This window comes from Populus nigra, chromosome 1 (genome assembly GCF_951802175.1).
Source record: "Populus nigra chromosome 1, ddPopNigr1.1, whole genome shotgun sequence".
Lineage (NCBI taxonomy): Eukaryota > Viridiplantae > Streptophyta > Magnoliopsida > Malpighiales > Salicaceae > Populus > Populus nigra.
This window is the reverse complement of record NC_084852.1, coordinates 5,374,670-5,402,337: the sequence shown is the minus strand read 5'-3', so window position 1 is coordinate 5,402,337 and position 27,668 is coordinate 5,374,670. Positions and strand designations below refer to the sequence as shown.

General features: G+C 35.0%; 4 protein-coding genes and 2 pseudogenes across 7 annotated transcripts; 5 read left to right on the top strand and 1 right to left on the bottom strand.

Annotated features, from left to right (window-relative positions):
* Positions 1-5,334: 5,334 nt before the first annotated feature.
* LOC133685925 (polyubiquitin) lies at positions 5,335-7,420 on the top strand. Its single transcript, XM_062106938.1, has 2 exons — positions 5,335-5,494; positions 6,048-7,420. Exon 2 carries the CDS (start codon positions 6,048-6,050, stop codon positions 7,191-7,193), a length of 1,146 nt encoding a protein of 381 aa, XP_061962922.1. The 5' UTR covers positions 5,335-5,494; the 3' UTR covers positions 7,194-7,420.
* A 3,692-nt stretch (positions 7,421-11,112) lies between these two features.
* LOC133691527 (protein translation factor SUI1 homolog 2) lies at positions 11,113-13,078 on the top strand. Its single transcript, XM_062112070.1, has 5 exons — positions 11,113-11,275; positions 12,071-12,154; positions 12,305-12,510; positions 12,590-12,643; positions 12,763-13,078. Exons 2-5 carry the CDS (start codon positions 12,118-12,120, stop codon positions 12,805-12,807), a joined length of 342 nt encoding a protein of 113 aa, XP_061968054.1. The 5' UTR covers positions 11,113-11,275; positions 12,071-12,117; the 3' UTR covers positions 12,808-13,078.
* A 3,707-nt stretch (positions 13,079-16,785) lies between these two features.
* LOC133675925 (thiamine thiazole synthase 1, chloroplastic-like) lies at positions 16,786-19,424 on the top strand (annotated as a pseudogene).
* On the top strand, positions 19,417-20,049 carry LOC133677868 (pectinesterase 1-like; annotated as a pseudogene).
* Positions 20,050-20,170: 121 nt separating this feature from the next.
* LOC133675896 (probable tetraacyldisaccharide 4'-kinase, mitochondrial) lies at positions 20,171-24,149 on the bottom strand. 4 transcript variants are annotated; one of them, XM_062097451.1, is made up of 9 exons: positions 23,905-24,149; positions 23,539-23,662; positions 23,062-23,292; positions 22,504-22,653; positions 22,088-22,297; positions 21,824-21,883; positions 21,290-21,370; positions 20,763-20,900; positions 20,171-20,607 (listed from the first exon to the last, which is right to left on the bottom strand). In XM_062097451.1, exons 1-9 carry the CDS (start codon positions 24,075-24,077, stop codon positions 20,572-20,574), a joined length of 1,203 nt encoding a protein of 400 aa, XP_061953435.1. In that variant the 5' UTR covers positions 24,078-24,149; the 3' UTR covers positions 20,171-20,571. The 4 variants fall into 4 exon arrangements, with proteins under 4 accessions (XP_061953435.1, XP_061953425.1, XP_061953443.1 ...); XM_062097441.1 differs by having other exon boundaries at positions 20,171-20,600; XM_062097459.1 differs by lacking the exon at positions 21,290-21,370 and having other exon boundaries at positions 20,171-20,600.
* A 97-nt stretch (positions 24,150-24,246) lies between these two features.
* LOC133675917 (DDRGK domain-containing protein 1) lies at positions 24,247-27,569 on the top strand. The gene is made up of 8 exons (XM_062097478.1): positions 24,247-24,514; positions 24,618-24,723; positions 25,002-25,105; positions 25,380-25,481; positions 25,567-25,728; positions 26,091-26,147; positions 26,424-26,460; positions 27,102-27,569. The coding sequence occupies exons 1-8, from the start codon at positions 24,392-24,394 to the stop codon at positions 27,305-27,307; spliced, it is 897 nt and encodes a 298-aa protein (XP_061953462.1). The 5' UTR covers positions 24,247-24,391; the 3' UTR covers positions 27,308-27,569.
* Positions 27,570-27,668: the final 99 nt, after the last annotated feature.

The window sequence follows — 27,668 nt, the reverse complement described above, 5'->3', positions numbered from 1 at the left end:
AATGGACAAGTAGAGATTATTATTTCCTGGTTACTAGAAATAATGTTCCGATGAATTGACATATTAAAAGAATTAATTTTTTAGGTTAATGGGATAATTATTCAATGTAATAGATAAATTGTAAAATTTAATCGATTTATATTGAAGATAAATATATGGGTTTGTTGGAGATACTCTTGGTATTTTTTTTTTTTGTAAACTTTATCTTTTTATATGAAAAAGAATTTATGAAATTATTAAATTACTAAGGATAAAATAATTCATTCAATGATGTGAGAATTACTTCAATGTACATGAATAGTTATTCATTAAGCAATTATTTATCAAAATATGCAATTTTAATCATGTTTTTAGGTACTTCGCACCCTCAAACCGGAAAGTAGATGCATGGATAAATAATTTTGTTAAGTGATTGATGTAATTGAAAGAACTAATATTTTGTTTTAATACACTTATATGTTTAAGAATTGTAATGTTTAACTTATTAACTTATGTATGATGTAATTTATGATGTTGTTATTATTAGGTTGAATTATGGTTGGTTGTTTATATATTTTAAGCACAATTATTTAAAAAAAAACAAATGATGCATGCTAAGAATTAATTAGCTTTAAATAATTGTTCTATAGAAAATAGAAATGAGATATTGATATACGCTTGAGCTTTTAAAGTCTAAATGATGGGATGAAAATTATGATTGATATTAGAGGTTGAAAAATAATGAGTCGATAACTTGGTATCGAAAAAATACAGAGAAAACTCTGTCGAAATTTCAATAATATATATATATATATATATATAACTACGAATGTATATCATATATTTTGAGTTTTTATAATTGGGGTTGTTACAACAAATAACTCTCTTCATATAGTGGATAGTACAATTGAAAGTTTTAATATTTTTATATCTTTTAAGATAATACTTAAAGGATTTGAAATTATTTAAGTGTAATGGAAATGAAATTAAATATTTTTGTACTAGAATTTGAAGGTTTAATAGCACCGCTAATTAGAGTAAAATCAAGTATTGATGAATCTGTAGTGTTTTTGCATTATAATAGCTTGTATATCATATAAGTTTGGACTCTCTTTTTAATTTTACAATTAGGCAAACTATATCTATGATTTTAGCAAAAATTAGTTGTTTATAGTCATTATAGCCATGTTAACTGATGAAGCGGTCAACCACTTCAAATTGGTCAAGTTGATCAATCGACTAATTCCTGTAGAATTCTCAGATGTTCATAACAAATAAACAAATGGTGAATTCTTAGAATCGTCTATCAAGTTTTTATCAATCTTTTAAATGTATGCTTAGTGTGCATTCATTTTAATTTATGCTATCAAGATGACATATACATACTTACATAAAACACCAAAATGAACACTTAGTTCTAAGTCTTCAATATGCTTCATTCTTGGATCTGTTGTAACCCATTTTTGGGTCCCCACAAAAAAAAAAAAATAAAAAAGCCCAAAGGAGGTTAGAAAAATAACAGGAGGTAGGAGCGCTCAGAAAAAGGTCGGAAAATTGGTCAAGGAGGTTAAAAATACAAAGATTTGATTTTTGACAGTATATTCTTGAAGGATGAGAGCCCTGTTGAGAAGGAAAATTTGAATTTTGAGGGGAAAAACCCAAATTTGGATGTTTATGGACTTAATTGGATTTTCATTTTTGAATCTATAGAGGATTTGATTGCAAGAAAAATTGATTTTTAAGTCAATTTGGGCTTTAATTAGAAGAAATTAAAGTTCTGGGGCCAAATTATAATTTTTAGGATTTTATTAGGTCCAATCAGGGGCTTAATTGCATAAATATTGAAGTTTAATGGCCAATTAGGGACTTAATTGAGAAAATCCGAAACCAGGGACCAATTTGGAAAAGGCGAGTAAATCAGAGGGGCTGTATTGGATTTGATCCGGGGCCAAATTGAAGAAATTAAAAACTGGAGGACTGATTTGAAAACAGCGCAGGGAAAACCAGGTGACAGGTTGCCTGTTACTGTTCACTTTCTTCCTCAAAAAGCTGCCTGAGTGGCTGCTTTCCACGCGCATTTGCCGGCTCGTCTGGCCTTCAAATCAGACAAAACATGCACCAACATGTCCACATGAAACCCCTTTATCCCGGAGAATGGTCCGGTCGGGTCGAAAAATTTAGAAACGGCTCCGTTGAGTGGCTCAAAGTGTCCACCTCGGGCAGTTCACAGCCTTGAGCTGCCAAATTTGGCAGCTCGAGGTGCACACTTTGAACCAACGGTTTGGATTCCTCGAGTCGAATCAAGGGCTGAAAATTTTCCTCAACATAGACAATATGGCCCTCTTACACCGCCTATAAATAGAATCTCTGTTGAAGACCTGAGGACGAAAAAAATCGGGTCCAAAGTCAGCCAAAAAACCAGCATTTTCACCCAATTTCTGCAGATTTCTTCCTTTACTTCCAACGTTGGCCGCCAACTCCAACCCCCTCCCCCTGGGCTTTTGATTTTTTTTCTTCCCCTCAGCAGCCAGCAACGAGGGACAGCCCCCCTCTCCTGCAAAGCCAAACCAGAGCAGCCATTTTGCTCCCACTCCATTTTCCTCCCAAAACCGACAGCCCCCCCTCTCCTGCAAAAGCCAAACCAAAGCAGCCATTTTGCTCCCACTCCATTTTCCTCTCAAAACCGACACAGCCTTCCTTATCTCCCTCTCAGCAGCGTCTCCTCCTCCTCCAGACCATCAACGCCGTCCTCCAACAGCAGTCCTCCTTCCTCCAGCGACGCCCAGCAGCAACCGAAGCAACATCAGTCCTCCATCCCCGCAGCAGCAGCAACACCAGGAGAAGAGCAGTAGCAGCAACCCCAGGAGGAAGATTCCAGCAGCCATACCAAGAACCACGGAGAGGGGAATACAGAAAAGGAGAACGTAAGGACAGAAAAGGAGAACGTAAGGAAGCAGAAGAGGAGCTGACCGAACAGAAGCAGAGGACACGGTGAAGAGATATCACAGCACCACCATCTTCGCCGTCTTCGCAAAAACCAGGTATGCCTGCTGCTTTCTTCGTATAATGTTGTGTTAATATGCAGAAATGAAAAGAAAATCATAAGAAAACCATCACTATTGCAACACTCTGTTATCCCGTTTTTTTTTTTTGTCATGCACTGTAATGCAAAGGAAGGTGATGAACAGTGCGAAGGTGATTTAATTACCTTCACACTGTTCATGCACGCGTAAAATATTACACGTGCAGGTGTGGACTGGAGGGACTGGTCATTGGCATGGGCCAGTGACCAGGCTTGGCTTGCTAGGCCCAGCCCAGCTATGCAGGTTGGCTAGGTCCAGCCCAGTCACATGGGCCGGGCGGGGCCCAACCCGAAAAAATAAAAAAATAAAAAATGAAATCTTCTTCGAAATTTATTTCAAAAAAATATGTGATGTTCTGAAATTATGTTTATTGTATTTTGGATCAATATGGTTTGTATTTTTATATTGTAAAAAATACAAATTCAGTATGAAAAATACCCGGTTTTCGTCAAGATATCAAAAAAATAAAATGTTTTGTTTTCATGCATACGGCCAATACCCTAACATTGTTTTTACGTCTTTTATCTAAAAAACAAATATTTGAAGTTTCAAAAATGTGTTTTCGCATGGATTTCTTAAACACAACAAAAATCATTTTTTTTTTCATTTCTGGATTTTACAACATGTTTGTAAAACTCCAAAGGGTATTGGCCAATATTCCAAAAAATATAAAAATCTTATTTTTGGGGAATTCATTTATTATTCACCACTAATGTTTGGATAAAGAAATCCCTAAAGGACGAATATCCAAAATATTATTGGGGATAATTTGTTATTATTCACCACTAATGTTTGGATAAAGAAATCATTAAAGGACGAATATCCAAAATATTATTGGGGATAATTTGTTATTATTCACTGTTAATATTTGGATAAAGAAACCCGTAGTGGTAAATATCCAAAATAATTTTCTAGGAATAATAAATCCGCACAAATCCTTGAAAGAAGCCTTGATTATAATCGAGGACATTTCAATTTTTTTTCTTCACAGTTTACGAGACAAAAAATAGGTTTTTAAAGCACCCTAAATTTCGTTCATCAGAGCAGACTTATCATAGGAAACTGATGGGATTAGAGAACATCAACACCATAACATTTATAAGGCAAATCAAACACCAAGCAGCTTACCTTAGGTAGGGCGTACTAGGGGTGCTAAAACCTTCCCTTTACGCAACCAGTCCCTTGCCTTAGAATCTCTGAAAGACCAGTTTAGGTTTCCTAGTGACCATAATACTAGGTGGCGACTCCCTTTTTCACAACAGAAAGACCCCAACATTCAATCCCTCGCTACGAAGGATGGGTCGCCGCGACGTCGAGCGCTCGGGAGGGTGCGACAGGATCTCTTCTTGATTTTTTCATGAAATTCTTTATGCTTATTTATATAATGTTTGTATAAACCTATTTAAAACTTATTCTCAACCAATTATATTATTAGTTCAAATTTCATTTTACTTTTATCATCAAAATACATATAAAAACATAAATGTGTGATCTAAAGTCAACACTTGTTACTAGCTAATTTTTATCTTTTCATCAAAATTCAAAGTCAATTTTAACTCAGCATGTAAATATAATTTTTTAATGTTGAAGAGGAAGTGTTGCCGCAATAAAAATATAAAAGATTTTAAATAATTTTCCAGCAGCAAGAAGGTGATAGTTTCATGGAATTTGGGCATCGGGTAGATTAGTCTAAATGGCCTTGTAATGAGCATTTAATGCATAGTTGAAATGAATATGGACACTTTACTAGCAGGAGCAATGTGCATGCATATGCAGTTTTTTCAATGTAATCGTTGTGGGCATATGGTAGGGATACAATTAAATTTATCAGAAAGAATAAGGACGAGCTTAAAACTTGGTATTGCGTCACCGCATTATCTTCTTACAATTATTTTATTTGTTTTTTTAGCTTTTTATCAACAAGTCCACCACACCCTAACACCGTTTGCAACTTGTGATCTATTCTATTGGCGAAAGCAACGGCTACCTACCGTTTACTCATTCCAACACGGCAAGACGCCGGAAAAGAAAGATCTAGACTAATAATCGTTCATACTGCGTGCACGACACTCCCCCAATTATTTTTAAAAAAGTTCATTACTTGTGATTCTCCACTTAACATATGTGATTGTAGCGCGTAAGCACGCGTACTGGAAGAGCGTGGTACTTTCACCTCGGTTTCCTTAACAATATCCGGCTCCACTAGAACCACCTAGAAATGAGAATTGATGAAAAAAAGGAAAAACATAAACCTGAGTCTTCGGCAAAAATTATCCAAATACGTGGCGTGTTTCAATTGGGTATTCTGATAGGGCATTCTGGTAATTGCATCACCGAATTTCTACTATATATGAAGACGGTCTGCTAGCCCTCTTCTCCTCACATTTGTGATATTATCTTTCTTCCCTAACAAAGCATTCAACTCTTTCAAGGTATGCCTCCTCGTCTCCATTTCTTGTTTTTCATATGTTTGTGTGTGTGTGTGTGTGTGTGTGTAATATATTAATTTATCGATGCTTAATTCTTAAGATCTGTTAGTTTTTTATGGATCAATCCCTTTCTGAAAAGTTGATTGATTAATAACTAGGGATCTGTTTGATGTTTTGAAGTTTTATTGATTTTGTTGTTCGGATCTTGATTGGTCCTCGTTTGCTAGGGCCTTGTAAGATTTGATTAATTAATATAAATCATGGTTTTTTTGGTATAATTTTGATGTTAATTTGTTTAAAGGAAAGGAATTTTCTTATGATTTTTCAACTTTGATCCATTGACTTTTAATTTCTTAGCTTAGTTTTAGATGATTTGTAGATATAATATTGTAAAATCTTTTTTTTATATACTACCGATCAGGCAAAAGTTTTTTTTTTCATATTGAATTGGTTGGTTGAAACTTTTTTCATATATTTTGTTGAATTTCTGTCTGATTTGTGGGTTACAAACATAAATAATACTATGTATTTGATCTGGGTTTTTTTTTGTGTTCAGATGCAAATCTTCGTCAAGACTCTCACTGGCAAGACCATCACCCTTGAGGTGGAAAGCTCTGACACTATTGATAATGTAAAGGCCAAGATCCAGGATAAGGAGGGGATCCCACCAGACCAGCAGAGGCTCATTTTTGCTGGCAAGCAACTGGAGGATGGCCGTACCCTTGCCGACTACAACATTCAGAAGGAGTCAACCCTTCATTTGGTGCTCCGATTGAGAGGTGGCATGCAGATCTTTGTTAAGACCCTTACTGGCAAGACAATCACCTTGGAGGTGGAGAGTTCTGACACCATCGACAATGTGAAGGCCAAGATCCAGGACAAGGAGGGCATTCCCCCAGACCAGCAGAGGCTGATATTTGCCGGCAAGCAGCTTGAGGATGGTCGCACCCTTGCTGACTACAACATCCAGAAGGAATCCACACTCCACTTGGTGCTCCGTTTGAGGGGAGGCATGCAGATCTTTGTGAAGACCCTCACTGGCAAGACCATTACCCTTGAGGTTGAGAGTTCTGACACCATTGATAATGTGAAAGCGAAGATCCAAGACAAGGAGGGTATCCCACCAGACCAGCAGAGACTCATCTTTGCCGGCAAGCAGCTTGAGGATGGCCGTACCCTTGCTGATTACAACATCCAGAAGGAGTCCACCCTCCATTTGGTCCTTCGTCTTCGTGGTGGTATGCAGATCTTTGTGAAGACCCTCACAGGAAAGACCATCACCTTGGAGGTGGAGAGCTCTGATACCATTGACAATGTGAAAGCCAAGATCCAGGACAAGGAAGGCATCCCCCCAGACCAGCAGAGGTTGATTTTTGCTGGGAAGCAGCTTGAAGATGGGAGGACTCTTGCTGACTACAACATTCAGAAGGAGTCAACCCTTCACTTGGTGCTGCGTCTCCGTGGAGGAATGCAGATTTTTGTCAAGACTTTGACCGGAAAGACCATCACTCTGGAGGTCGAGAGCTCAGACACCATTGACAACGTGAAGGCCAAGATCCAGGACAAGGAAGGTATTCCCCCAGACCAACAAAGGTTGATCTTTGCTGGAAAGCAGTTGGAAGATGGGCGCACCCTGGCAGACTACAATATCCAGAAGGAGTCCACACTTCACCTTGTCCTTCGTCTCCGTGGTGGTTTTTAAGATGTGCTGTTCATGTTGTCCAAGATAATGTCTTGGTTTATATGCTATTACTCTGGATTATGGTTATTGTGTGTGTTCAGTAGCAATCTTAGAATGGTTGCTTTTAATAATTTGTTGAACTCGTTTAAATTATCTGTTCTTGTTCACCCATGTACTGTTTGGAGTGGCTGTTAAGGGCCATTCCATTGGAAGCTTTAATATCTATGCAAATAAGATTTTTTATGCAATATATGCTCCTTTTGTTGTGCATGATTTCTGTAGTTTCAACAGGGGATTTTTTGCTGTGTTGTGTTTTGACATGGGTTTGGTGACCTGGTAGATACTTGCACGCGATATTAGCGTATGCATATTCTGCCAAGAAATATGCTTCGTCGTTTGGTTTTGGACTTTGCTCATGATCCAGAGGGCTGCTCGTTTGTAACCTCGGATGTCTAGCCGCAGCGTTTGTGCTTCCCCATAAAAAAGCAGATGCGTCCACGGTTGGTTGTGCCTTGATGTGTATTACATTGGAAATCTTTTCCTCTCTTGTTTAGAGAATCGAGAATTGTTTCTGTTCTGCCAAGTGTCTACAAGATTGAGAGGCTAGATCACTTGGAGTCATTTATTCAGAGATTATGATCCAAAATTTATGGTGTGGTTGATGAATAAAAAGGTTCCCGTTCTTGGTCTTGTCTGCTTATTAGCTCTTTGAAGATTCTAAATTTTGTTTGGTTGCCAAGAGATGTAATTAAACTAATATTTTTTTTTGATTAAATTATCAAAAACTATATACATGATTAAGATTAAAGCTTACCTAATAATTTCTTTAGAGAAATACAGAAGCAGAGGATGTGTTCAGGAACTTTTAAGTGTTGCTTTCTGGATTTTCTTTGCAAGCTTATTGCCACTCTACACTGGAGTTTCTTGGCTGCAAGTTATGTGCATTTGGGGTGAGACAATAAGTGCCATTCTCAAATATATAGAAATCCTGAATCTGTAACGATCCTGATATATGCTTGCTCATGTAGTGGCTAAAGATTTGCGGTCTTAATTTCACAGTTTCTACTGCTTCCTTGCAAGCAGCATGTAATGGTTGGAGGATTAGTTTGGAATGATTTGTCTGCAGACTATACAACAAGAACATGTTAACTACATGTGATGTGTGTTTTGTTTGGTGATGGGATACTCTTCGACTGTGATTAAATTGTTTCACACTCGAGAATCATGTAATTGCTCACTTGTTAGATGTTCTGTCTTCTTTAAAGGCATGCATCTACGGATCTTAATTTTCAGACCAAGAAATTCAACACTTCTACCTTTGTGATGATTAAAATATTGGAAAATTTGGATAAGAATATGATTAATGGGGGGTGTTTGAGAGGCTCCATTATTTTCAGGGGGGAGACTTTGCTGGAGTTTAATATTTGAGATAAGCTTTTTAGCATAGAATATTAACGTGTTTTAAAAATACAGGTGAATAAAAAATTGATTTCAAAGAATTCTCGATTTGTATATTTTGATGGAACACAAAACTCTCTAAAAAAACTCTATCTTACATAAAAAATAAACAAGATTTTTTTTATATTTATAAAGTGTAAAGTTGAGAAGTTAAAATTGTACACAAAAGAGACCCAAGTTTTTAAAGGATAGAGGTTTTTAAACAGAGTGAATTGTGGGCTTAAACCAAAGCTCTAGGATATGTGATGGATTAGTATTGAAAAAATACTCGATAAAATTTTTAAAGGTGACAATAAAAAATGAGGGAAAAAACCAATTGAAATATTCTCGGATAATTGAGAGCTTCATGTATATTATAACTTATTTGATTAGCAAACTGAATAGATTTACCAATAGTTCATGGGTGGATAATTGAAAAGCAATACAAATAAGTAATCAAATATTTGAGGTACATCATAGACTACACTATACTGATTACCTAACAATACTTGAAGAGTATAATGATGTCAATTGAATATTTGATACTAAGGAATTGAAAACCACTAGTGAATATATCTTCACACTTGGTGGAGCCACTATGCCATGAAAATTCTTTAAATAAACATGTGTTGCAAGATCCATGATAGAATCAAAGCTTATTGCTCTTCGTAAAGCTTAAGGGAAAGCTAAATGACTTTAGAATTTATTAGAGGACATTCATTGTTAGCCAACTCAATGCTAAATATTTATGTCTATTGTGATAGTTTGTTAAAAATAAAAAAGACACAAGATAATATGTATAATGGTAAATTTAGATATATACATCATAGATATAATATCATTAAACACTTTGATTTCGAATGAAAATATTTTCATTGACTGTAAAATCAAAAAGAAAATATTGCAGATCTACTACCAAAGTTTTATCGAGAGAACTCGTGTATAATTCCTTGAGGGAAATGAATTTAAAATCTTTAAAAATAAAATAATATAATGATAATAACTATACCTAATTGGTTGGAGATACCGAGGTTCAAATAAAAAACTAAATCATATAATTTTCTTGAAATGACTATCATTTTCTTAACAATGTTTTTTTTTTTAATATAATCATATTGATGGAAGGGCAACTTAGTAATTTTAAAAATATAATATTATTTAAAAATAAAGTTGTTGACGCATATTATACACATGTTAGTGTGTCGGTTACTCTTGCGCCTTTGAGGTAGCTCATGAAGAGCTTTTATGAGGCTAAACAGTGGCTTCCATGGCCATGTTGGAGTCATCTTGGCACCCTCCATCCCTAGTCGACATGTGAGGAAGACGGAGCCTGGTTTGAAGTTGATTAACTTTTTTTTATTTTTTTTTCTCTTTGATTTTCATGTTTGTCTTTATAAATTTTCAAAATAGTTTTTTAATTTTTTTTCTAGATTTGGTCCATGTTCTTTTGATTACTATTTATTTTAATTGAAGTAGTTTATAAAATTGAATTTTTTTCAATTACATCCTCCAACTTTTTTGTATATTAGATTTGGATCATATTTTTTTTTTTGAATTAATTTTTATAGTTGGGTTGTTTTTATGATTTCATTCTATTTTGATTTTTTGCTATCAAATTTGATTTTTATTATTTTTATTATTTTAATAATTTTTTAAAATTAATATTTTTTAATTTTATTATTTAATATTAAATGAGCTTCTCCATCAAATAATGAATTGTTTAATTATGGGCTTTCCACGATTTGCAGGAGACTAGGCTTGTGCTAGGAATCCAAAAACATGTGACTTTTAATAATGGGATGATGAATGATTTGCAAGAAATTTGATTTCATTTGCCTTTGACTGATTTATGGATGGAAATAGAATAACTGTACAACTTGCTACTTTTGGGACATGTTTTTTTTATTATTGAAATAATTTTTATTTTTAAAAAAACCTTGATTTTAGTAAAAAAAGAAATGTTTTTGTGAAATATATGAATATAAAAAGAATTTTTTTACTGAAAAATACATTTTTCATTTGAGATATAAATTAATAAAATTATTATGAATATTTTTCTTGGTTATTATAAAATTAAATAGAAATAGTTTTCAAACATGTTGACACTTAAAAAAAATAAAATAATGTGCGTTTAGTAATGCAATAAAAAATGTTTTTATAAAATTATTAAAATAATAATTTTTTATTTTTAAGGTATTAAAACTTTAAAATAATACTTAAAAAATTAATTTAATACTTTTAATAGTAAAAGCCCAAAGAAACAAACAAGCGGTCCTAAACTCTTAATTCATCAACGGTGTCGTTCGGTAAGAACAAACGCTTTTCTATCAAATTTCTTCACTCACGCCCTCGAACTACCAAATCTTCTTTACTCGCATGATCCACCCGCCATGTGTTCATTCTATTAAAATCATACGCTAGACAATACCAATCACAACGCGTGTCCAGGCACTCACCACTCTTGAGAGTAGAACTTATATTAACCGACCCAACCCTAAAAATGTAAATTCGAAAACCAACACCCTCTCGCTTGTTCTCGCTATATAGTTTCTAGAGCTCTGCTTTCTTTGCAACCAAACAGCCTGTTATCTTGACATAGCTTCGCTTCGCTTCGCTTCAAATCAATCAACCAATCTCTCACATTGAAACCCTAGTCACCGGATCAAGTAATTTCTCTTTGTTCTAATTAGTTGATTTCATCTTCTTTTTATGCTAATTTTTAGCTTACTTATTAATTGTCCGCGTTAATTCTGTGAATCTTGTTTAAAAAGATCAGATCTTTGTGAGTTGATTGCAAGCTATAATCTTTGTCTTGATAGATCGCCTTTTTGTTGTTGTCTTAATTGATGGGTTCTTCTTTTCTTCATTTTTTGAAGTTAGGTTTTTTGTGTCTGTTGTCTGATTAGCTTATTGGCATGTGGGAGTGATCATATCTATATGTTCAATTAGGCAGTTAAGATCTGTATTTTTGTTGAATAAAGCAAGCTCTGTTTTACATCAAATGGGTATTTGTGTTTTTGTTTGTTTGTTGATGATTTTGTGTTTAGAATATGGATGCGATTAGTAATACGTTATGACATGTTCTAGTTAGAGTTTTGTAGCTTGTATTGTTCTGTTCGGTGACAAGCAACTTATTAATCTAGGATCTTATTTTTTGATGTGGTTGACAACTTTGTTATGTGAGTTTTCTCTATCATGATTGATTAGTTCATAAACGGCCTTACCTGCTTGCCCCAGTGTGAGCAGGAAGTAATTTATTGTTTCCATTTATTTCTTGTTTATTTAGGTGATTTCCTTTTTTTATGGTGAAAATAGAGCGACTTGTTTTTGTCTCCTAAGAAATATGCTGTGATTTTGGAAAGGATAAAAAAAATATATATTTTCCTAGCAAAGTTAATCTTATCCTTTTGAGTTTTTAATAGTGTTTCAGTCCCTGTTAATATGGAGTTATTTCTATTCAGGTTTTGAGCTTTTAGGTTGTTGGGCTTCCTTGAACAGTTAAGGTTTTATGTCTGATCTCGACGTCCAAACTCCCACCGCTTTTGGTAAGCTACCTTTTTTACTCATCTTAAATTTTGTTGCTAGTATGCCTACGAATTGTATTGTACTGATACATTTATTGTTCTGAGATGTGACAAAACCTTCTACCTAATCTACACCTAGATGCCTGACAATTATGTGGTTTGCCATGGTAGATCCTTTTGCTGATGCAAATGCTGAGGACTCCGGTGCTGGGGCAAAAGAGTACGTGCACATTCGTACACAGCAACGCAATGGTAGAAAAAGCTTGACAACTGTGCAAGGTTTGAAAAAAGAATTCAGCTATAACAAGATACTCAAGGACCTCAAGAAAGAATTCTGCTGTAATGGTACAGTGGTGCAGGACCTTGAATTAGGCCAGGTATGTGTGTTTCAGCTTAGCATTTAAAATAGCCTTTGAATGTTTAGTCTCTTGTTGCTTATGTGATTGTTCAATACAGGTTATTCAACTTCAAGGTGACCAGCGCAAGAATGTCTCTACCTTTCTTGTTCAGGTAATTTTCATTCCTTGTGCGAGCTGATGAGTTTAACAATCAGTTTTTCTCTTTTGGGTTGTCTCCAAATACTGATATTTAGGTGGATCCAAATTTTTATTTTTGTTTTGTTTGGTCAGGCTGGCATTGTGAAGAAGGAGAACATTAAAATTCATGGTTTCTAAGCTGTTCCAGTAAATTTAAAACTCCACACCGTGCTCTCCCTGCTCTTATCAAGAACTTTAGAGATATCAAAGCTATTATTATTATTATCTTTCCTATGTTTGGTTGTATGACATATGCATCATTTGTTTCTGGTGTTGTCCAGATATCTGGTCTCTATATTGTGGGATGATAATGGAATACTTCACAGTTTGTATTTGTGTATTAAATAGCTATTGCTCTCTCGAGTCGAACAATAAATTATCGATAAAGTGTTGGGGTGTTCCTGGTTAATGCTCTTTTAACTGCTGTTGGCGCCATATGTTTTTTTAAAATATATTTTTATTAAAAAAAACATCAAATTTTTTTTCAGATATTTTTTCTAGTATTAGCACAGAAAAAAAAAATTCGAGGCAAATCGATTTTTGAATCTCACCCAGTTTGAAACTCACCCAAACTGGCACAAAATGACAGGAAATTCAGCGGGTGCCCTATAGCCATCCTTACAACAGAGAACAGAGACAATGGGTCTGCTGCCGCGTTTCTTTAGCAGGTAAAAGCTATGTTTTTTTTTCCTGAACAGTGTCTTCAGCGAACAAGCTCTCTATAGCGATCCCAAGCACGCCATGAAATAAGGATCGTTTTCATTTTTAACGGGTGCTCTTCAATTGTTTTTCCTATATTTAGTTAAAGCACTCTTGAAGTTTGCTTAACGAACAAAGGCTGAACAGGCTTCCATTGTGCTGTTGCAAGGAGCTGAGAGCCTTGTTATGCCTAATGAATTCGTCTCTGTATGATCTAACTTCGGGGATTCTTCTCAAATGTTGAACAGTTTGTCTGGATCCCAGCGTTGTTGGTAGCATGTAGTGTTCCCTGTTCTTTATACAACATAAAACCTGATGATTTCGTTTTTTCAGAAACTCCATCGATCTTAGTTAAAACTGTGATTTAAACAACCTCAAACCAAAACGCCATTGATGCTGCTCTTATCAAAACGTTACTGTGTATTATAAAAATTTATAACTTGCAGCTTTTTTTTTATTAAATGTCACTATATATACATTTTGAAACCACACTTTATAGATATTGCTACCTGTTGGAGAATCAACCCAAAAAAAAGAGGTTGACAAATAGCCGCCTAAGATATGGCTTCGTTCAATTAAAATCTTGAACCAGATCCTAAGAAATCCAAATAACAAAAGCTCCTTTTAAAGAATTCCAAAAAATCACTATGATCGATGATAATATTCCAAAAGCATAATGGAAAAACTACCTTCTTCTATAAGCCTTTCAAAGTCACAGTGAGCTCGTCACACGAAACATCACAAAAAGATACCAGAATATGGTCCATAATGAGTAAAAAATAACATGTAACGAATTTGTTTTTTACATATATATATTTAGAGGGAGGTATCTTATGAAATCATAACAAAAAATGAGATAGAAAATGAGCTTTTTATGATTGTGTTCTAGTGACTAGGTTTGTTCGCAAGCCCATGAGTTTACCTGCAAAACAAGTTATATGCATGCTTAAATTAGCAAGTATAAGAGGAGTATAGTATATGTGGAGTTAAATGACCATAAAAGAGTTTATGTGTTTAGGATTTGTATGGCCTTGAATTTGCATGAGCTTGACTTGACTATGTATAGCTCTGGCTTTTTAAGGGCAATGATAGACTTGAATTTTTTTACTTAGTAATTAAGTTTATTTATACATCTAAGTCCCTGAGCTTACTTTATAGAGAGGGAAAACTAGCATATCAAAGTCCCTTGACTTACTTTATAGAGAAGGATAACTAGCATATCATTGATACTCGCCATTGATCGTAGAGCTAGTAATCAATTGGAGGAGAAAATGATGCTTGTTGGTGCTCCATACTGCTTTTTTGAATAGAAAAATATCTTTGGCTAGCTCATGCCGGTGCCATGTGTGTCATAAAATAATATAGAAAGCAATATGAGACATTAATGACAATATTTTTCTAAAAAATTAAGTGATGATTAGCATGTTATTGATAGAGATGCTAGCAATGTTATTTTTCTACTTTGCATAGAAAAGTTGTATATGCACATAACAAATTATATGCATGAAAAATTTATAGATATGATTCCTATAAATAAAAAATATAAAAAGAGACGTGCTAAGATAAAATTAGATAAATCAAGATAAATCACAATCAAACATCATTCAAAATACCATGCTTTTAGCTATCCAAGCCATGCTCAAAATGACTAGAAATTTTAACCACTTGGGCTAGGCCAAAATGGCAAACATGGAAATGCATCCCTTTCTTGTGAAAAATGCATGGGATACATTTTAGTTAACACCTCCTGGATGATTAGGAGGAATTTTTTTTTTAAATGTACCATTATTAAAAGAAGTTAAGGGGGCTTGGTAATGTATCGTGAATCAAGATTTATTGTCCTATGAATTGCTATAGTGTATTATTGATATTTTTGCCCTTTACAATACAATACAAGCCAAGGGAATGTGGGGGTCTTTTAATGTAGTTCAATTAGCATTAACAAATTGAATGAGGGTAACAAATAAAAATATTATAAAACAACAAAAAGTTCATAGCATATGCGTTGCATGCGCTAGAGAGTGAACATTGTCTGCACCATTTGGATGATCCATCTAGCTACCAAAAATGACCACATATTATTTTGCCTAAAACATCTTGTGATGGCTCAACTAATAAGGTGATGAGTGTGCTGCTAGTCGCAATGGTTTGATGGTGGTAGAATTGTTTTTTACTCCCTTTTTTTTTTTTTTCTGTCTTAACATTAAGATTCACGTTTACCCTTTCAAAATTCAATAGTGTCCATCAATTTATGTTTATTTTAATTTTGGTTCTCATTAATTTGACTGTTATTTGTGTTGATTTTAATGTCTTATGGATTTTTTTTTCAATTTCATCTATGAATATTTATTTCATTTAATTTTTGTATCCAATTTGATCCTCATTCTTTTTATTATTGTTTTTTTTATATCATTTTATTGATTTTTTTCTTCCAATTTGTCCCTCAATATTTTATTTCATTTAATTTTTAAATCTAATTTTGGCCCTCATTGTTTTGATTATTCTTTTTTTCCCCTTAATTTATTTTGTTTTTCAATTTAGTCCATAATTATTTTGTATCCAATTTTGACCCCCATTCTTTTTATTACTCTTTCATTAGTTTTATACCAAATTTGGTCCTTGTTGTTATGATTGCTATTTTTTTTGTTTTAATTTTTTATTATTAGGAAATTTGATTTGTTATTTTTTTTTGTATTTGCCTTCCATGAGGTAATCTTAGTCTCATAATCTAAGTCATTGCTTTCAGATATTAGCCCGATTTAAGTTTGATTTATTTTAGGTTTTTTTTTTATAAATTATTATTGTTTTTTAATTTTATCATTCAACATTAAGTTTTTGGCCTTTGAGATTCATGATTTGTTCCATTTTTATTTTTATAGGGTTATCCCGATCTCATATTCTAAGGTAATGAGTTTTTCAAGTTAACCTAAGTTAACTTAGTTTTTTTACTCTCAATATTTTATGTATAAAATTGATTTTTTTTATTTTTATCATTTGGTATTAAATTATTAGCCCCTGAGCTTTGTTATTTTTCCACTTCTTTTCCATGAGGTTATCCTGTTGCAGTTTAGTCAAGTTAACTTGGATTAACTAGGGTTTTTTTAGCATTCTTCTATAGATTTAATTTCGATCTTTTTTTCCGTGTTCTTTTTTTTTTCAAAAAATTATTTATTTTATCTCGTATCTTAGAAGATCAACCAAGTAATTCTTAACCTATTTAATTGTTTTATGTTAGAAAATTTTGACCTAATCTACCACGCAGCGTGCGCTATCTAAAAAGTCACTATTTATATGAGGTTATGTTTTTTGGATTTTCAAAATTAATCAACCACGATTTGAATTGGTTGTGTCAAGTTTTTTGATTTTGAGTTGATAGTTAAAAATTTTCTTATAATTAAAAAGCACATTAATAATAATTATATATTTTATGTTTTAAAATTTTCTCTGGTGTCAAGGGAAGTGACAAGAAGGTACATGATATGTCTGCTTGAGATTGTGGTAACGGTTTAAAATACTTTCTGTTTAGAAGTGTATTAAAATAATATTTTTTTTAAAATTATTTTTGAGATTAGCACATCAAAACAATCTAAAAATATATATAAAAAATTAATTTTTAACAAAAATATAAAATAAAATAAAATTTAAAAAAACACGATTTCAACCGCGTTTCCAAACAAAACCATAAGTCATGCAGATACACTGATGTTGTTATTGTTGGTGCTGGCTCTGCTGGGTTATCCTGTGCTTATGAGCTTAGCAAGAACCCTTCTGTCCACATTGCCATTGTTGAACAATTGTTAGGCCTGGCGGTGGTGCTTGGCTTGGTGGTCAGCTGTCTTCTCTGCCATGGTAATCAAAATTCTTCCCTTTTGCATGCAATTAATGTTATTTACTGTTTTATTAATTAGTGTATGATAAGAAAAAGCTGATAATACTTATGTTGTCTTGTTAGTTTTTTCCTGGTTTTATTTTATTTTGGGCATGGTTGATGGTTGCAACATGATGATTAGGATTGATGGGGCTTTCTGGTTGAATAATAGCCACTAATTTCTATTTAGACTCTTTTACATTGTGGCCAAGATTTGTAATTTATAATGTTGTGGGCTTGTGATCATTTATTCAAAATTTGAGTAGAAAGTTAAGTTACTTCTATGCTTCATTTGTAGAAGTACTAATCAAAAAGAGAAAGAAGGGGCTTGGTTCCTAATCAATGAAAATAATTTTCATTTAATTTCTCTCGAAGGAACTGGCTTGTACAAGGTTCTTGATTTTCTAGATATACTTGCATTTTTTTTATAAAAAAATATAGCTATCTTTACAATCTACATTTTATGAATTAAATTTTGAAATTGATTGTACATCTATATCTTGACCAGGTTGTACGCAAACCTGCTCATCTCTTCCTTGATGAGCTAAGCATCGAGTATGATGAGCAAGAAGACTATGTAGTAATCAAGCATGCTGCTCTCTTCACCTCTACAATCATGAGCGAACTCCTTGCCCGTTCAAATGTCAAGCTTTTCAATGCTGTGGCTGCATAGTGTCAAAGAACCATCTCACCTAAAAGCTTAAGCTTTTAGGTGAGGTTCTACGATATGATTTATATTATTTTCTAACATATCCCCTCAAGTAAAAGCTCTTTGGGCTTGAAACTTGCACATACTTGTTTTACCTTGTGCTTAATTTTTATCAAATAAATAAGGATGGTGAAATTCGAACTCGTGACCGCTTGGTTATCAAGACTCTGATACCAAAGAACCATCTCATCTAAAAGCTTAAGCTTTTAGGTGAGGTTCTAGAATATGATTTATATTATTTTCTAACATAGAGGACTTGATAGTGAAGGAAGGAAGAGTAGGTGGAGTGGTCATTAATTAGGCTCTTGTGTCAATGAATCATGACACACAATCTTGTATGGACCCTAATGTGATGGAGGCCAAGGTGGTTGTGAGTTCCTGTGGCCATGATGGACCATTTGGTGCTACTGGGATCAAGAGGGTTAAGAGCATTGGCATGATCGATAGTGTGCCAGGAATGAAGGCCCTTGACATAAATGCAGCTGAAGATGCCATCGAGAGGCTTCCTAGGGAGACTCTGCCTGGAATGATTGTCACTGGCATGGAAGTTGCTGAGATTGACGGCTCTCCAAGAATATTGGTAACCTTTAATTTCCCTTTATTTCAAATGTTGTCGGGATTTTAATGATCAATTGAGATTTCCCTCGTTTGCTCTTTAACTTATGAGCTACATAATCAATATCTGAAACTAAAATTGTTAACAGACTTGCATCATGCTGTGAAGGTAGTGTTCTCAATTCATCTTTATTGTTTATTGCCAAAAAAGCTCAATTTCTGTCTCTATGAATTATTGTTTATTTTACTTAAAGCTGGTTGAACCATCACTTTCTGAAGCTGTGTAACTGAGGTGACCTTCACTGATGTCGGTTGTGCAGCCATATCTGTATTTTGCACTTTCTTTATACTGTAGTAATCAGGACTTCTTTGTCACGGGCCACATTTCCAGTCCATTCTATGATCTTGAAGTGTGGCCTTCGATTATATACATCCATTAGTGGATAGATAGATTGGACTTTTCATTATGGTCCCCTCAAATCATAGAAGATGGGTACTAAAATATCTTATCTTGAGGGACCACCATGTCATTTTCCTGATATAATTTCTAGGACCATGAAATGAGAAAGTGAAAAAGGTCATGGCTTCAAGTTTTCGCTAGAGCATTTGACAAAATAGCAATGTTTTGAGCTGCTTGTGATGAGAACTTAGTGCCCAAAAATGAAACCCAGGTTTATGAAACTGATGCATTTGTTGTAGTTACTGGTAATGCAGGGACCAACATTTGGTGCAATGATGATATCAGGGCAGAAGGCAGCTCACCTTGCCTTGAAGTCACTGGGGTTGCCTATTGCACTGGATGGAACATTTGGGGGAGGCGTTCATCCAGAGCTGAATCTGCTGATATTGCAGAGGCTTAAATGGTAGCAATAGTGTCAAATATTTCAGATGGAGGGTTTGAGATATTTACGGTTGATGTGGTGTGCATGCATGGAGGGTTTTGCTAATAATCTTGGTGTCTTGGTGCTGTTGTTCAAGCCTGGATGGAATTGACACAATAGGTCAATCACGATGGAAAAAATTGATCCAGGATTTGATTTCAAGAACGAAAACTTCTCTGGCAGTTGTTGCTAGTCTTTCAGCCTCTGATACTGATATTGTTCAGCCATTAAAGAGGTTTCCCATCATGGATCTTTTGCAGGGACCGGAAACAATTGGAAAGTTCAGTAGGCAATGTTGAGGCCAAAGTGGTCGAGGTATAGATGGAAGTGGGACTATACCACAGTTCAAGAAGCTGTGAACTCGGCTCCAGAAAAAAGTAAAAGACGGTTTGTGATGTATGTGAAAAGCTGGAATTATGAGGAGAAAGTGGAAGTTGCAAAGAACAAAAATGTTATGATTGCTGGTGAAGGTATGGATTTCACCATCGTAACTGGTAGCCTCGGTGTCTTGGATGGATCTCCAACCTTTAGATCAGCTAGCTTGGTAACAACCCTCTGTTTTCCTACTATTTTTGTTGTTGTTTAAGCATTTGTTTATGCGGCAGTATTGTTAGGCATTACAAAGATTCCAAAATTAACTCTTTAATTAAGCATTTATTTTGGTCTAAGCTAGACAATATTTGAAAATTTTGTTCCAAAATATAGGACCAGAAAAGCACCAAGCTGTGGCTCCCATTGCAAGGAAGCCTACGGCAAACCTAAAGAACACGGTCACTGCACAAGGTAGGATTGATCCAAATCAAAATACTGGGATCTCAATCCAGAACTGTATCATTATTCCAAAACCTGATCTTGAATTGGGGCAGAAAAGGTTCCTACGTACTGTAGTTATGCAATCTTATATTGGGGGACATATTAATCGTACTGTTTGGGCAGAATAGAGCAAGGATTTTGCATTGAAAACATTGTATTATGGCGAGTCTTCAAATAGAGAGCCAGGTGCAGGTGTTAGCAAGAGAGTGAATCGGCCTGGATATCATGTCATTACTGATCCAAATGAGGCCAAGCAATTCACTGTGGCAGAGCTGATACAAGGAGAAGCCTGGCTAGAATCCACTGGAGTTTCTTTTACTCAAGGACTGTAATATAGGAAAAGCATGCACCCCCTCATGGATTTCCTTCTGAATAATTTAAGTAGCACGTGTAGTTGTGTCATGCCCTGCATTCTAGAGTTAGAAGTTTGAGACATCATTTGCTTATGTTTCAACCTTTCCGTAAATAAAAGTTGAATAGATAAAACTGGTGGATCAATTAATCTGTGCTCAGACCCTATGGAATTGGTATCTGAAAGCTAGTTCTGGTTTGCTCCTAAAACTTTTACCTCCACGAGCTCCTTCAACAGCTTTTTGAAATCATCATCCCCGTTGTCTCTACAAGGAATGATTTGCAATTCTGAGCAGAGTGCCATAGCTTTATAAGGACTCAAATGCCTGAGAATTTCAGGGTCTCTATCATAATCCTGGTAATTCAATGGAGAAAAATAATAAATACACACAAAGTAATGAGCTGTTTTCTTAAAATTCCTATTTAAATAATTTACATCTTCAATGGCCCAGGATTTTGCAGTCAATTCAGTTTTAATATGGTCTAAAATTTGCACAAGCATTCTCATCAGGAAAGAAAACTAGGTATGCTTATTTCCATTTAAAGGGAAGGTGTCTTGCCAGTGAAAGTAAATAAACTGCAAATTACATGTACCATAAATCGGACATGCATGTAAAATGAAGTCAAGTAGCATATGTCCCTTTAGTCTTCCTAAATAAGCTAGGGACAAAAAGATATAGCAGTGTTGTAATCAAGCACAACTAGCGTGGAACCACCAACCAAGAACAATAAATACCTACTCACCTTCTCTGTTATGACAACAACTGGCATGGAGCCAAACTTATCCTCCAGCTCTTTGAGTTTCATTTTGATTATCTCAATATCCTAAATTAAGTGACAAAAGGACAATAAGATTGACATACAGAATTGGTACCACAAGCAACAACAGGCGAGTAGGGATGAGATAATATGCTGGTATATATCACGTGCTATTTCATTTTTAATTCATTCTCGCTATTATTCCCCTTCTTTTCGAACAATTACTTAGCAGTTTGGGATGAGTTGTACTGATAATATGGATACTGCCAGTAGAGGCAATCTAAATCATGATATATCTCACAAATGAATTTGCCTCCCACAAAAGTTCAATTGTGCATATGCAATCAAAGAGTCTAAAAACTAAAAGACAGATTCAGGAGATTAAATGGTCACTAAGGTTAAGTTCAAGATTAAATTTGAACTTATAAAGAACAGTCATAAGCATCTTTGAGTTATAAAATGTTGAAGTGCGTGTATAAAGCAGTGTAAAATTTAGACGGGAGAGTATGGGAATTGTACCGTGTCTTGGAGTGAGTGATGATCACTGAAATCAAGTCGATCAACATACAATGTTCCCATCTGCCAAGGAAACACCTCTCATTTGTAGATAAAAATACATAACAGTAGGGGGGGACAAGGGGCAAGGATTTGAGAATAATATATCACCTGTAATCTGCCTCCCAGTATTTTTTATTGGACTTCCATTAACATGTGTGAAGATTCTCCAGATAAAATAATTAAGCAAATAATATTTAAGATCAAATGGCTAAAGGGGCAAAATACCTTCTTTATCCCCTGCACAAAAGCATTTGCAGAACCAATTGCAGAAACACATAGCACAACACCATTGCATAAGATATCCAATGGTATTCTGGTGTTGATATTTCCTACTTCAAAGAAGTGTGAGGGAGACATTCTAGTGAAAAAAATACGAAGAGAGTTTTCAACTTCTCGGATCATTAACTTGATGTCTCTGAGATTATGCTCCGAAACCTGTGCAAAACTTTTATTTCAACATATTTGAATCAATTTCCTGCTCATACATATATATATATATATATATATATATATATATATATTCATCTTAAACATGAGTGGTAAGAGAATTATGTTCTTTAGAGCATCAAGAAAAGCAGAATTTTAAATGAAACATAATTTAAAAAACACCGACAAACTACGAAAAAATCAGTGGTAGGTACCAGGTTTGCATGATGAATTACAACAACATCTGCTCTTCCGAGGGCTTTCAAAGGTTCCCTTAAAGGTCCAAGAGGAAGTATTTGATGATTTCCCCATGGTGTTAGTCCATTAACCATGACAATCTCTATGTCACGCTGCAGGCTCCAGTGCTATCTTCCATGTAAATAAACACTATCATTACCAGCATATGTATAAGCCACGTATTTCTTTCTTCAAGATTAGAGGACTATTAACAATCAATTGGCTGAATATGACATGAATTCAATTCACAATATAAGAATCACACTATATTTGGGCCAGCTTATCAAGAAAATAAATTAAAGACAGAAGGCACATAGACAGGCATTTCACATAGACAGATAAAGAACAATACTTGGGTGAGAAAAATCAAAGCATGGGTTAAAAAATAAGCAAGTACAGCCTGATGCTGCACAGAGTTATGTAATACAAACACATGCACACGAATTACTGAGCATAAGCATGTATATGCAAGCAAACACGGAGAGAGTGAAGGCAAAATGACACAAATAATAGGAAAAACATAAAGGAAACAATACCTGCATTCCATCATCCAAAACCACAACACCAACTTTTCTTGAGTTAATCCGACTTCCCTCTTTCTGTTCATGCCATTTGCCCTCAACTAAATAATCACGAGGATCTACATAACCATGTCGCTTAAAGAAGCAAGCAGCAGTAGCAGCTCGATTTGCACCAACACCAATCTTTACTGCTTTCCCACGAAGATGCCTAGTAAGCATCCTAGCTTCATCTCCACCAGCATAACCCTGCCAACAAGAGAAGAAAACATTAATCTCTCAACTAAGCCAATGGCTCCATACAACTACACAAACAATAAGCAAATCTGCACTTGTCATTACTATGCAATCTGGTTCGTGCATGCCAATGTGCGAACCCACACGCTGAGATTAGATTGCATAGTCGCGCTAGCAATCATCATATCATTAACCAGTAGGAAATGTAATCATTCACTAGGTAAAATGAAACCAAAAAAGAGAAAAAGGTTAAAATACCCTAGTAAGAATGAGAGGTGAAATTCCAGAATCAGCTAACCATGAAGAAATGAACTCAACCATTGGAGTCTTCCCATTTCCTCCCCATGTTAAGTTGCCAACACTTATCACCGGCACTGGCAACCTTCAAAAATAAACAGATTACAGCAAAAACCAATAGAAAAATATACTTTCCTAGCCTAAGCTACGCTCTTGTTAGTCACGCACAATGGCAAAGGCAAACAAAAATTCAAAAAAAGATAGGAACTTACTAGAAACCACGAAAAACCCACATGCCAAAATAATAAAAAATCAAAGCTTTCTTTCATTTTCTCTTCTTTCTTTGTACTTTATCAGAGACCAAACAGTAAGTAGGGTCATGCATACCTGTGCTTAGAGAAGAAGCCAAAGTGGTAGAGATAGTGGCGGATAGAGAGAACAACTCTGTAAAGTGAGGAAGCTAATGAGAGGATGGGAATTAAAGATTGGTGCAGTGTAGAGAGCTTAGTGTAGTCTTGCACGTAGGCTATCTCCTTCACTACTCTCCTCAGTTTCTCCATTGAAGAAGAGAAGCAGCCTCGAAAAAAAGAGTACCGGTGGAACCAGCAAGAAATAAAAAATAATGAAGCCGGAACGGGACTACACGTCATCCAATACATTAAAATACTCTATGTACATGTCGTTCTTTTTACTTTGTCATGAAATTGACACGTCGTCTGAGCAGTAACAGTTCCTTTTAATCTCTCTTCCCTCAGTTTTTTTCTAAAAACAATAATTCTCGCGTTAGAATTAAAATTTTGAAAAGGTCTGTTTGGTTGTAGAGAAAAATTTTAATCTTGAGAAAAAAAAATTTGAATCGTAATTTGATAAAAGAATGGAAGAATTATTTGTTTTGATTCTCTCAATGCTTCTTGTCGTCGGTTTAATACCGTTATATCTATGGAAACGCCGTCAAGATCGATCGCAAGACGAACCGCAACAACAAGAAGAACGGCAGGTCAGTCAGTGGTTACAATTTGTTAGGAATTTTTAAAGGTTAAGAAATTTCTAGGTATTTATGGTTTAAAGAATCGAGTAATGAATTTTTTGGGGTTTTTCAGGTTCCGAGAGGAGAGACAGTGGTGCGTGCAACTGGTACGCGTAGAATGCGTAGAAGACCAGCAGCTGGAGCGAGTTCATCAAGAAATGTTGAAGCAACTGTTGAAGGTTTGGTGTTTATTTTTTTGTGAAGATTCTGCACTTCTAGTTGAATGTAAATTTGTTGGAGTCCAGGCGTGTGTTTGTTTGTGTGCGTTTTTTTTAATTGGTTTGAATTGGCATGCCCTATCCTGTCCTGTGTGTTTGTTCTTAGTTACAAAGAGATGTAAAAGGGTATTATGATGTGTGAATACGTTAGTTTTTTTGTGCTTGCCATGTTGAATGACTGGCTGCGGGATTTGGAAATTGGTGTTTGTGTTGAGTGTATGGAATTGTGGAGTGTGCAGATGCTGGTGCTGAAAGTGATGATGAAGTTGTTGGTGGTGCTTATCATGAGGATAAGGCATCGAAGAAGGAGAAGAAACGGCAGGAGAGGGAAGCACAAAGACAGGTGCGCTTTTACTTTCCTTAAGATTTTTTCAAGAAAAGTAGCAGTTTTTTTCCTTGTCTGAATTTTAGTGAAGTTGCCTACAAGTTGTAAGAATCTAGAGTAGCTTTAAGAGCAGGTGAGGCATAGAGGAAAAGTGTGACAAAGGAAACCGAAAGTCATTTTTCTTAGTTGTTGTGGCTCTTTTGTTGGTCCTGATTTTTCGTGTTTTTCTTTTTTTCCCCTCTCTATTGGAGTGTCGGTATTTGACTTGATAAAGCTACTTATTGTTGTGAAGGCTGAGGAAGCGGCACGTGATTCAAGGCTGACCAAACAAGACCGTTATGCAGAAATAAGGAGGAGGAAGGAAGAAGAACGTGAGGCAAAAGAGCGCATGCTAGTGGGTTGCTTAGCTTTCCTTTTGTGGTATTTAGGGATATCAATTGTTGGATTCCTAGTAAGGAAATTTGTCATGATTCTTTTAGGAAGAAGAAGCCAAGGCTCGACAGGCTAAGGAGGAGGAAACTGCTGCGTTGGAGTTTGATAAATGGAAAGGAGAGTTTTCAGTGGATGCTGAAGGATCAACAGGAAATGATTTGCAAGATGGAAATCAGGATTTGTTGTCTGATTTTGTGGAATACATAAAGGTACTCTAAGTCCTACACCTAGTGAGCTCTCTCTTTAAGTTATTTGTCCTTTAATTCATAGTGAGCTCTCTCTTTAAGTTATTTGTCCTTTAATTCATGATAAATATGCGATTTTTTCTTGCTGGTAAGTTTAGTTGTTAATTTCTCCCTGTAATGTGAGCAAATGAATTTCTCCATCAAATGTGAAGTATTGGAAGTTCAGCAAACATTTAAAAATTATCTTACTTTTATCTGCTATCATGCACTGATCCGCTGTTGGTAAAAAGGAAACTTCATTGGTGATTATAAGGTTTCAAAAAGCAAAGTCAAAGTTGTCATGTTACTCATTCTTTTGCTTTGTTTTCTTTAATCTGATCTTGCAGAAACATAAATGTCTTCCTTTGGAAGATCTTGCTGCAGAATTTAAGCTTCGGACTCAGGTACTCTCTCTAAATCACTCCCCATTATTCCCATTTCATCCTTCTGGACACAGCAGTATATAAGGATCTAATTTGACAGTAGCAATGCATATACTAAATTATGATAGTTCTTGAACAATGATGGATCTGAGCTTAATTTGTTCACAATCCTCATTCACTGGTTGTTTCATTATATGCATCTGGTTGTCCAAGTAAGTAGGAGTTAAATCATGTAAATATGACATCATTGCCTCTTCTTATGCTAATATGGGTGCCTAATACCTTTGGTTAATTCAGGAATGTATCAACCGGATCACCTCCTTGGAAAGTATGGGTATGTGCTCTTGCATCTCTTTTATTCATTGTATATATGTTTTAAGTAATCTTTAGTGCCCTGTGCAACCTTTCATAGTTTAATTTGCTTTAATTACTTCTCTGCTCTTTTATTTTCCTTCCACTTTGGGTTCTGGAACTTTATTATCAAATTTTCAAACTCAACCTTCTTCATGCAATACCCTCACAAGTATAAACATCTTTATCGAATTTGTCCTTTTTCTCTGTCTAGTTTTATCCACTCCTTATCTTCTCTAATGTAAGGTTGGTTCTGTAATTTTTGCTCGTATACTGTAGAATCTTCTCTGAAGGTTGACTGTGGCATGTTGGTCTATATCCTTTAACATTCCACCATCTAACTATAATTTATAATGAAAAACAACTCTTAAATCATCTTTTCCGATTAAAAGAAAAAGAAATGCCAAAAAGAAGATGTAATTACCCATTGCCACTGGAATGCTAGTGTTTTCTGTTGTGGTTTAGCTTGCAACAAAATATGAAATTGATATGCCTAGTCATTGATTGATGCAAAGTAAATATATTCTTTCTTCAGTAAATAGTTTCTGATGCAGAGTTGAGTTTCTCTAAGATGGTTCGGTACCCTTGATTAGAAACTTAATGTTAGATTTATTTTTGTATCAGGGCGACTTTCTGGTGTCATGGATGATAGAGGAAAATACATATACATCTCACAAGAAGAGATGAGAGCTGTTGCTGACTATATTAAGCGTCAAGGGAGGGTTAGCATCTCGCATCTGGCAAGCAAGTCCAACCAATTCATTGATTTGGAGCCAAAAGCACAGTTTGTTGAGGAAATCAGCAATGCGGAAGAACTCACTGTTGCTTGAGTTGGTGTTTTTCCTGACTTAGCGTCATATAGATAGAAGAAAATCATGCAGCAGAAAATATTAGAACTTTTTCATTTTTTTGTGATGTATAAAAGCGAAAAGAAAATGACCATGAAGCAGTCAATGTGCAGGCAGAATGCTGTAGATTTTACGTGGGAAAAACTCAGGAAATGTTTCGGAGCTTAATTTGATCTGCCTAATCCTAATCGTTTTGTTTAAACCCTTTATAGAGAATCAGATATGAGGAATCGTTCTTGAAGAATGCATTGATTGCTGATGGTTGAGCTGTGTTTTTTCGAGTCCTGTTCCGTTTCTCGGACCGAAACTTGTTTTGGTTCTACAGAAACCGAATCTCCTGATA

Bases quoted from the DNA above. Each gene is read 5' to 3' on its own strand.
- LOC133685925 (XM_062106938.1), top strand. From the start codon at position 6,048: ATGCAAATCTTCGTCAAGACTCTCACTGGCAAGACCATCACCCTTGAG.
- LOC133691527 (XM_062112070.1), top strand. From the start codon at position 12,118: ATGTCTGATCTCGACGTCCAAACTCCCACCGCTTTTG. The intron at 12,155-12,304 runs GTAAGCTACCTT...TTGCCATGGTAG, and splicing joins CCAAACTCCCACCGCTTTTG to ATCCTTTTGCTGATGCAAAT. The intron at 12,644-12,762 runs GTAATTTTCATT...TTGTTTGGTCAG, and splicing joins TCTCTACCTTTCTTGTTCAG to GCTGGCATTGTGAAGAAGGA.
- LOC133675896 (XM_062097441.1), bottom strand. From the start codon at position 24,077: ATGGAGAAACTGAGGAGAGTAGTGAAGGAGATAGCCTACGTGCAAGAC. The intron at 22,654-23,061 runs GTATTGTTTCCT...CATGGAAGATAG, and splicing joins TTTTGGATGATGGAATGCAG to CACTGGAGCCTGCAGCGTGA. The intron at 20,901-21,289 runs GTGAGTAGGTAT...TTGAATTACCAG, and splicing joins TTGTTGTCATAACAGAGAAG to GATTATGATAGAGACCCTGA.
- LOC133675917 (XM_062097478.1), top strand. From the start codon at position 24,392: ATGGAAGAATTATTTGTTTTGATTCTCTCAATGCTTCTTGTCGTCGGT. The intron at 24,515-24,617 runs GTCAGTCAGTGG...GGGGTTTTTCAG, and splicing joins AACAACAAGAAGAACGGCAG to GTTCCGAGAGGAGAGACAGT. The intron at 24,724-25,001 runs GTTTGGTGTTTA...TGGAGTGTGCAG, and splicing joins TGTTGAAGCAACTGTTGAAG to ATGCTGGTGCTGAAAGTGAT.